A 10,436-nucleotide genomic window follows, 5' to 3' on the forward strand; every position below is an offset into this window, starting at 1 on the left:
TCCAAAATTATATCGAAAGAAACGATGGCGAGCTCAAAAGAATACACGCCATCGTGCATATGGCGACGAGCTCCACCCCGGACATAGATATGGTCATCGAAGAGACAAGAAGGATTCGTGATTGCCCTTCTCCGACCCTTACTGCCCAACAGCGTAAGGCTACACCATGTGGGAAAACTTAAATTCCCCGAATATGCTGGGAACACAGACCCAAAAGCTCACGTACGAGCCTTCTGACTAGCGATAACCAGAGCTCACCTCAACGAATACGAAAAAGAGGCCGGTTATTGCCGCTTCTTTGCCGAAAACCTCACCGGTGCCGCTCATGAATGGTTCGTCGGCCTAGAAGAAAACTCAATCGACAACTTCACCCAATTGGTGTCTACATTCCTCAAGTAATACTCGGCTTTCATAGAAACTAGGGTTACAGAGGCAGATCTCTGGACTCTCAAATAAGCGCCCTTCGAACCGCTAAGAGCATACATAAACAAGTTCAGAGAAATCAAAGACGATATTTCGCATCCAAACAAAGTCGTGGCCCTAGCAGCACTTAAGAACGGCGTCTGGTTCTCATCCAAATTCAGGGAAGAAATGGCATTGCGAGCACCTATCTCGTTGGACGACACCATACATCGAGCCTACTACTTCGCAACCCACGAGGAAGAGGTCGCAGCTTTAAAGGAACAGTACAGCGCAAACAAAAATAACGCCGCCAAAAAGATTAATGCTCCTAAAGAACCAGCAACTAAAGGACAACACTCCTATGCGATAAACAATTCGCCGCAAAACAAATCGTCGACATACGATCTCAACAAATTATGTGCCTTCCATAACTGTAAAGGTTATTCAACCGAGGAATGCCGAGCAGCACTTCGCAGTCAAAACAAAAATAAAGAAACCAGCGAAGATACTGGAGAAGAAGAGGGAGCGCCAACAACTCCAAAAGCCAATGGTAAAACTAAGGGCTCTTCGAACAAAAGAAGCAGGGAAAACGAGCTAGAATCGCCTAGCTCCCCACCCCCAGCGTCAAAGAAAAGAGTCGACATGATTTCGTGGGGACCAAAAAGCGATACCCCTAACGAAATCGAGGGACATGCCGAAGGAAAAATCTGTATCGATATTACGGTAGCAATCCGCACGTTAGAGAACCTCAACGAGGCTGCTCCTCCTCCTAGCGTTACTTGATACAACCCAAATGAGAAGTGTTCCTTCAGGAGAATCCCCAACTTCAAACGAAAGCATAAAATGGCCGAAATTCGGGAACTACTAGAAAGACCGATTGCCCCACAAATTCGGAAAAAAGACAGCACGCGGACTCTTAATCGCAACCAGTCTGGGGGACAGAGATACTACCAACCAGCACCCACCAAAAAATGGAATTTCCCGGGTTGCTGGAAAAACAAAAAACGAATCGACTTTATCTACGGAGGCTCTACGTTCTGCAACTCAGTTAACTCGATCAAAGCATACCAACGAAGAGCCAAAAACAACGTAGGATTCAAAGAGCCCCTATCAGGTCCCGACCACGAAATAACCTTCGACGAAAATGAGACAGCAAATCTCGACAAACCGCACGACGACGCTCTCGTAATACGGCTCGACGTCGGCGGTTGTGAACTATCTCGGTTCATGATCGATACAGGAAGCTTGGCCGACGTCCTCTTCTATGACGCGTTCAAGAGAATGGGATTAACCAAGGCCCTCCTTAAACAAGAATGGACTCTGCTAATCGGATTCGCAGGAGAAACTACTTACTCCCTCGGATCAATCGAACTCGCAGTAACCGCCGGAGAAGTCAGAAAAATCATCGAATTCATCGTGATAGATCGTCCAGCCCCGTTCAATGCAATCCTCGGAAGACCCTGGCTGTATAGCATGAAGGCAGTTCCCTCAACCTATCACCAATGACTGGAGTTCCCAACTCCAAAAGGGATCGAAACTATTAGAGGAAGTCAAAAGAGCTCCAGAACATGCTACCTTGCAAGCTTCAAGAATATCGAGCAGCACGCCTAAAATCAAACAAGCAAAGTCCCCGAAGAGACAGACACACGTACACGAACTACCGAACAAACGACCCTACTCCCAGGGAAAACAATCGAACTATGTTATGACTTGATCCCTCGCCGAGGGTACGTAGGGAACTCAAGACACGAGTTCAGTCACCCACCAACTGCAAAGCTCAAAAAGACGCACGCCGCGACACCCGAGGGTACATAGGCAACTCACGACACACTTGAGGCATGCTAGTACGACATCATCAACCTCAAATAGGAAGTCTAGCTACCATCTCTGTCCCACATTTGTAATATAACAACATTTGACATTTTAATGAAATCTAGTTTTTTCTATGCTTCGCACTTTGAGCTCATTCGATATCTTACATCCGTTCAACGCAATTCCTCGAATACTTATAATGGTTGGCTGTAGACTAAGACCTTGATCAAGTCTTCGGAAACAGCCAGCCCCGCCAACCAACGCGGCAAAAACTCGTAAATAAAATCATTTGTTGCATCAGACACACGTATAAAAGTATCTACGACAAATTGATCCACGGCCCCAAAATATTGGCTCACATAAGAATAAAAATAACAGCAACTCAAGGACTCGCATTCCTGTTCTTTATTTAAAAGGATAATGCGACAAATACAAAAGGGAAAAAACAAAAGAAATCAAATCCCTGAAACTACTCCTCAGCGTCAAATTCGCCATCCTCAAACTGATTGCCCACGTTCTTCGTCTCGTCACCAGGTTCGTTCACCTCAGAAGGAACTTTCGCAAAGAACTCACTGGCAGATCCTCAGAAATCTGAGGGAGATCCAATTTCCCAACAGAAAAATCCGACACCGCCAACACATCGAGTTCGGACCCGAGCTCGACCTCCTTCGCTCGAAGACGCAACAACTCATCCGAAGCCAACAAGTTATTATTCATGATTTCCTTCTGGAGATCTATATTAGCCATAACTTCCTTAAGACGAGCTTCCCAGTCAGCTGCAGCCTTCTTCTTCTCCCACTTCTCCTTCAGAGATATCAGCACATCCAAATAGCTGTCGGCTAAAGCTTTCTTAGCATCGTAAGTTGCGCGACGGAGATCATCGGCAAATTTATTAGAAGAAAGACTTGATCTTCGCCTCCAAAAAAGAAACCTGCTCAAGGGCAGACTTCCTCTCGTTACTCACAACTCGCAAACGAGCTTCGAGCGAAGCAGCCTGATTCCCTAGTTTTTCAGCAGCAGCCAGCTGAGCAGCGTTAGCGTGCTCTCGATCATGAGCCATCTTCAAGCTGAGCTTCAACTCGAGAACGACCTTCTTGATCTCGTAAAGCTCGTCGGAGGGCGTGACATCTTGCAAACGCCTCTCTAGAGTCGCCGCGAACTCGTTGTTAGCCTCCATAGCCTGGAGCATCACAGGTCAGCACGAATACAAACGAGTTAAGGACTCGAAGTTACGAATATTAAAAATTGACCTTAGCGTGCGCAACAACCATCTTAACGAAGGAGTCACGCTGTCATGTTTTGAAGAAAAGGGAGCGGACACCCGGCTGGGTTAAAATGCCTGACCAGATGAGCGACGCTATTTGGATTTTCCATAATCGGGCAGTCCTTGGAATGGGAGAATTGCCAATGAAACGGTTTCGCAACAGAACCATCACCCAAAACACCAGGACGATGATCAGCACTAGTCACTCTTGTCTTCTTCGGAGGGCGGTCTCGAACTTCTGAGCCAGTCGGACTGTTTGAGCTCGTACGAACCGCCACCTTTTCTCCTCCAAGGTCCTTCCCCTCTCCGCTAACGGGAGCACGAGGAAGTCGCGTCTCCTTGCGAAGGACTTCCGTAACCAACCCGCTCACATCACCGGAACATGTTCGTTCTACGACAACACTCCCATTTCGGCCTCGAACCCTCTCAGACTCACGAAGACCCACTCTTCTCGACGATATATCAATAAGAGAAAAAGCAAAGACCTCGCTCTAAATATGAAATCGGTACAGAGTAAGATAAGACCATATAAATGATGAAGGCACCACAAGATCTCAACAAGAAAGGGGAATAAAATCAAAGATTATATATTCCGAAAGTAGTAGTTATCCGTTCAAAACAAAAAGATTATGAAAACAAAAAAGAAAAGATCGTCTATATTCGATACAAAAGAAATAGAAAATAAAAAAACTCTAAGAACTAGCTCCTTCGCCAGAAGACGAATCCTCAGCTTCGTCGTTGACGACCAAATCTTCAGAAACTTCTGGAAGATCAAGACCCGCCACCGACCAGTCTGGAACAGCGGCCAAGCTGGCAATAGCTTCGCAATCCTTCTCTATCTCCTTCAGACGAATGATCTCTTCATCCACTACTAACCCCTCGTTCTCGATCTCGTTCAATAAATCAAGATTGGCGACAACCTCCTGATGCTGAATCTCGGCGGACACCTCTTTCTTTTTGTCAACACACCTCTTCTCCATGGAAGAAAGAACCTCTCGTAAGTCGTTAGCAACTTCACGACGAGCAGCGCGAGAGCCCTTACAGATATCTCAATCACGACCTGCTTCGAGCTCCGCAATCTTGGTTCTAAGAGCGGCGACTTCAGTCTCAAAATCCGCCTTTTCACGACGGGCCCTCTTCCATTCATCCTTCAAGAGCATCGCCTCCCCCGTCTTCTTTCTAGTTTCTTCCTTAGCCACTCGGAGCTCCTCTGTAAGCCTCCGAACTTCGGCCTTTCCCTTCTCCACTTCACTCTCATTGCAAAAAGCACGAATGCGATCCTCCATCGTTACGGTAAACTTGTTGAAAGCTTCCATAACCTGGAACGGGGAAAACCTCAGAATTAGTACACCATCACCTATAACAGAAACACATGTAGCCCAACAAAACCGACCTTGGAGCTCGCGACGACCAATTTGGCGTAGGCTTCCTGCTCTGCAGGAGAAGCAAGAGACAGAGAACGACAACCCGCGGACCTCGTACGATGAGCAATCAAAACATGATCTTCCTGGCCCACGGATGAAGAACCATCACCCTTTAGAGCAAACCTCTGACCTTTCGGCTTTTGCTTGGAACGAGACGGCTCGTCCACAACGGCCTTTGACGAGCTACGCCGTTTACGGCTCGCAGCAGCAGAATTTTCCTGTAAACCGGGACTCAAAGGGACATGAGATCTCCGACCCTCGTGTGAACCCTCATCCTCCAAATCGGGAATTGAAATCGGAGGCAGCCCACTAGCAGATTTGCCCGCCAACGTCGACTTAGGAGTATGAAACGATGACCTCCTCGCGAGCCACCTCTCCAACCTATCGGGAGGAGGAGGATTGCTAGAAGAGGCCCCCACCTCCTCCTGAGAGTGCTCCGCTTCATCCTCAGCGGCACCCGCGACCTCTGGGGTAACACCCGATCCGTCCGACATCGAGAAAGCAGCTCGAATTCGAGCACGATCGAACAAAGGCCAATTCGAGCGACCTCCCCTAAGAGCTCCGATTAAACCCCCAAGCCCGTCGGTCATATCTGATCTCCCCGAATGAACTGGAACGAACAAAAAAATCCATCAATTAACCGCCTGCGCATGCAAAAGTACAAAATAGGAACTTACATATGTCCTCAGCCCAATAGCGGGGAAGCCTCGAGAAATCGAAACTTCCCAAAAACGCCTCGTCGATCTTAAAGACAAAGAATTCTTCCCGCCAGTTCTGATCACGATATGGGATACCATGTATGATGTGACGTCCTTGACGGGGAGACATAAGAAAAGTCCCAGGGTTTTGATTGTTTCGCTTCATCAGAACGAGATGACGAAACTCGTCGAGGCCGAACAATAGACCTTCTCTGCGAGCCTTGACCAGGAGTGCCAAAAGATGTCTCAAGAAATTGGGAGACATCTGAGTGAGCGACAAACCCAGCTCTGCTAGAATACTAAGGATATGTTCTGGGATCGGGAAGAAAAGACCGCAGGTCTCAAAGAAGGTGAGATACGCCCCACCGTATCCATCATGAACAGCTTCCAGAGATTCAGTCGTGGAAGCCAAGTCAACTACGACGGCCCGATCGACACCGTGGACGGTATAAATTTCCTCGGGCCGTTTAGCCGTGGTCGTCGGAAGAGGACAGAAGAACGATGAAGCTATCTTATCAGAATTCGGTAACGAAAAGTCTTTGGTTGCAAAATAAGAAGATGATTATGATAACGTAGAAGCGCTCTCGGGTACTTATAAGCCACCGCTAGCCCTAACGGCTCTATCGCTAGGCCCGACGTATTTAACGATTTGCCCTAAGGCGGTGCATATAGCCGTTACACGGACAAACCAAAAAGCGCGCACGAAGTAACGTACAAAACCTATGTAGATAATCTCCCTTCATTCATCCTGAAGAAAAGAGATTGGGGGACAAATGTTGGAAAATTTCGGTCAATTAGGTAATTGTGCCTAAATGACTTGGGCCATGCGACCAGCGAAGAGGCCCGACTGCGACGAGCATGAAGAGATCGATTCAATGAGCAAGAAATCGCGGAGTTGTTGCGGAGATCGCGGAGTCAATCTACTATAAGAAGAGATCAATGGATACGAGAGAGCACACGTTGAAAACCCTAGAGAGAGCTACACCCATACATCGATCTTGTTTTCACCTAGCTTTAGATCTTTTCTTTTATCGATCTCGTTTGTAACTTCGATCTCATTTCATACATTGTATTCACCCTTATCCATCAATAAAATTCATATTTGCCTACTGGAAACTGATTACATCGTTGTGTTCTAAAGATATCATTGCCTACATCATTTTATCTTTCCTAGATTAAACTCTCGATCACTATCAAATACTTAGTGTAGATTTTAGGATCTACAATAAACATTATTCCATTTCTCCACCGTGTTTTTACTACCTCGTGAGCCTCTAAATACATCAAGAAGTTAGGGTTACACCATGTTAAAAATTTGATGCATATATCTATAGCATAGTTGTCTTTTATCATGTGTAAGTGGAGTGATTGAAAAAGAACACGAATCCAAAAATAAAATAAAAACTAAAATTTCTTTTAATAAATATATAAATTGAGATATAAAACTTTAAGATTTTATATATTTTATACATACTTCTAAAAACTTTGTGTTTTAGAGCCATGTGGAGCTCTCTACTATACTCTAACCACAACACCTAAACTTAGCTTACAATCAATTTTTAAAAAAGTTCAAATAAATTACACATTTTATTGGATCATTTTCTGAATCGAATTTATAATTTATACAGTACATTAAATTTGGGAGTGTGTGGAATTCCCAGCCATGATAGCATCCAAGCTCACACCCATCAAAACACAAGGTGATCCATGGTCTCTGGCATATCATAGCTGTGACCGTCTCTCTTCGACCAACAAACAATGTATGTCCCAATCCGAGACAATGAAGACCTGCTCAGCCATCTTGGAACTCCAGCTGTCAAGCTCACAAAGTTATGGACATTGAGCTTCATTCCTCTGTCCTTGTAGCCAGCGCCTCTATCGAAGAATCTGTCACGTGGAAGCAACTCCTAATACTTCAAACCTTTTCAGGTTCCGGCATGAGTGAAGGAGCCATGCGAAACCAATTAACGTCGCTGAGTTTTGGGAACCCACCGAGTCTCACTGACTCTAAATCATTGCAAGCTTCGGAAAGAAGAAATATACCCACAGAGTCTCACTTATCTTGCGGGTTGTACCAAGTTTGAACTAAGGAGAGGCTTGTAAGTTGGTGACAAGCGCCCAAAGACTGAAGCCCAGTGTAAGTCAGGAAATAGCTCTTTTTGAGGATGGTCTCCAGTTTGAGGAAGAGAACCAATTATAGTTATGATTAGCCTGTCAGATATCAAGTCCAGTACAAGTAGTAATGTCAAATGGACAGGCTATAAATGGGTAGCCCGTGTCCAAATAGATATGGTCCGAAATGGACAGACCCATATTGAACCATAAATATTTTTTGTCCAAATGGGTGAGCCCAACTACATACATGGCTAAATTTGGGTTTAACCAGTTGGCCCAATAAGCTTAAATGTCTAGGGTTAGGAAATTGGGGAAAAACACGATTTCCTTTTTTTTTTCCGTCTCCTGCGATTCTTCTTCTTCTCCTGCGATTCTTCTTCTCCTTCTTCGATTTTCCTTCTCCTTCTTCGATTCTTCTTCACTTTTCTTCGGTTCTTCTTCGCTCTTCTTCGATTCTTCTTCGTTGTCTCTGATTTCGTCATCTCTCGAGGTTTGATTTTGTCATCTTTGAACTGTTTATGTGTGATTTGTGTTATGGGTTTTCACTATTAGCTACTGATTTGATGGATTAGTGATTTGTGTTATGTGTTAGACTCAGATGGATCGGTGAAAGTGAAAACAAATGCCGGACTAGGGATCTGACCGCAGGAACAAATGCTGGAACGAGTTCATAAAGGGTAGGCAATTTTAGCATGCAAAGCTTTTGGGGTTAATTGTATAAATATCTGATCACGACTACTTCTCTATCGTTAATGCAGCTGAATGCTCGTGTGGTCTTCTGCATAAGTAAAAGACAGAAGAATTCTTTAATGCACGTAAGCTGGTTATGGAGAAACTAGTGTGGTTTTATATCTAGTGAAAACGAGTCTTATCAAACCAGGGTAGGCAATACATGTGTTTGCTTTTGCTCTTGGCTCATGTTAATGATTGAGTTTAGCCTTTAGTAGATCATGTCAATTTTTTTTCTCTTTGTTTGGTTAGGTGGTGGAAAATCATCTAGTTTGAAGCTCCTATTGTTGTTGCTGTTGTTGCTGTTGCACCTCCCCTTCCCTATTGCATTTGATTGACAAATGACGACTTATCTTTTGAATTTATCTTGTGTTTTTTATAACTTTGAAACATGAAGTTGAAAACACAAGTATATCATATTTATAAATCTTTTGAACTGTATATGACATCTTTAAAATTGAAAAACTTACGAATTTTTGCATTTTTAGAATTGAAATATATTGTTTACATTAAGTGGGCACATGGCCGTCCATGGATAACCCAACAAATCATGGTCCTATTTGGTTATGGTGTCATTTGGACATGGTCCTATTTGGGCTTCGACCAAAAATGTCCAGCAAAAAACTGAAGCCCATTCGGACACACCCAAACCCGCCCAACCCGCCCATTTGACATCTCTAAGTACAAGAGAATCGTTGAATTTGAGAGAATCGGGAACTCGTAAAGAGATCTACAGATGTGAGAGAACGGACGGAACAAAGGTTCTCGAGATCTAAACGCTTTAGTATTTCTTCCGCTAACACAGATCTCTATTGAGTTATGGAATTCGATAATATTATTGACAGAGAGAGGCTCTCTAATATACAGATACAGAGGAGCACATTAAGGCATACAAATATACAGAGATTAATGTGATTGACATTGAGAATATATTGTTATGAATGTGTATATACTTTCCTATTCCTATATGCCCCCTCAAGACGGTCCGCCTTTGGCGAGGCCGATCTTGCTGCAGAGATTGTCATGTTTGGACCGTTTGAGAGTCTTGGTGAGAGCATCTGCCAGTTGATCAGCAGAGGTGACATGTGAGACTCTTATTTTGTCGGCTTGTATTTGGTTCCGTACGAAGTGGTAATCAAGAGCTAGGTGTTTCATTTTTGAGTGAAAAACAGGATTTGCCGCGAGATAGGTTGCTCCTATGTTATCACAGTAGACTGTAGGTGTGTTTGCTGTCGGAATCTGCATTTCAGAGATCATGGACATCAGCCAAAAAACCTCAGCAGCTGTAGAGGCAATAGACCGGTACTCAGCTTCAGTCGAAGAACGGGCAACTGTGGCTTGTTTCTTAGATGACCATGCGATGGGATGCTTGCCATAGTCGACTATGTATGCACCAGTAGATGTGTAATCATCATGATTCCCAGCCCATTCCGCATCTGTATAGGCATGTAAAGAAGGTGTGTTGCGACTGGAGAGAAAGATCATTGTAGTCTTGCTGCCAGAAAGATATCTCAGGATGCGTTTCACACCGTTCCAATGTTCATCAGTAGGACAATGCATAAATTGAGACATCTTGTTGACTGCGAAGGAAATTTCCGGACGAGTAAGTGAAAGGTATTGCAGGCTACCTATTGTGGCCCTGTATTGCATCGGATCTTGCAATGGAACACCAGAGGTAAGCGTAAGAGGTTTGTTTATGCACATGGGAGTCGGCACAAGATTGCAATCCATCATCTTTGTGCGGTGTAAAAGATCTACAATGTAACGATGTTGTGTTAGTAATAGACCTTGAGCAGAATAATGAGCTTCAATACCAAGGAAAAATGAAAGATGTCCTAAGTCTTTTAGAGAAAACGAGTTGATAATGCAGTAATAAAGTGATCGAGATGGGATTGACTGTTTCCAGTAAGGATAATGTTGTCGACGTAGACGAGCATATAGAGATGGACTCCCTTGTTGTTGAAGATGAAAAGGCTCGCATCAGCCAAAGAA

At 44.4% G+C, this 10,436-nt stretch overlaps 2 protein-coding genes across 2 annotated transcripts; both read right to left on the reverse strand.

Annotated features, from left to right (window-relative positions):
• Positions 1 to 2,754: 2,754 nt before the first annotated feature.
• Positions 2,755 to 4,458, reverse strand: LOC106404081. The gene is made up of 4 exons (XM_013844836.1): positions 4,183 to 4,458; positions 3,559 to 3,969; positions 3,146 to 3,394; positions 2,755 to 3,018 (listed from the first exon to the last, which is right to left on the reverse strand). Exons 1-4 carry the CDS (start codon positions 4,456 to 4,458, stop codon positions 2,755 to 2,757), a joined length of 1,200 nt encoding a protein of 399 aa, XP_013700290.1.
• A 69-nt stretch (positions 4,459 to 4,527) lies between these two features.
• On the reverse strand, positions 4,528 to 5,865 carry LOC106404082 (uncharacterized protein At3g60930, chloroplastic-like). The gene is made up of 3 exons (XM_013844838.1): positions 5,580 to 5,865; positions 4,872 to 5,512; positions 4,528 to 4,797 (listed from the first exon to the last, which is right to left on the reverse strand). The coding sequence occupies exons 1-3, from the start codon at positions 5,863 to 5,865 to the stop codon at positions 4,528 to 4,530; spliced, it is 1,197 nt and encodes a 398-aa protein (XP_013700292.1).
• Between the last annotated feature and the right edge of the window lie 4,571 nt (positions 5,866 to 10,436).

This window comes from Brassica napus, chromosome C6 (genome assembly GCF_020379485.1).
Source record: "Brassica napus cultivar Da-Ae chromosome C6, Da-Ae, whole genome shotgun sequence".
Lineage (NCBI taxonomy): Eukaryota > Viridiplantae > Streptophyta > Magnoliopsida > Brassicales > Brassicaceae > Brassica > Brassica napus.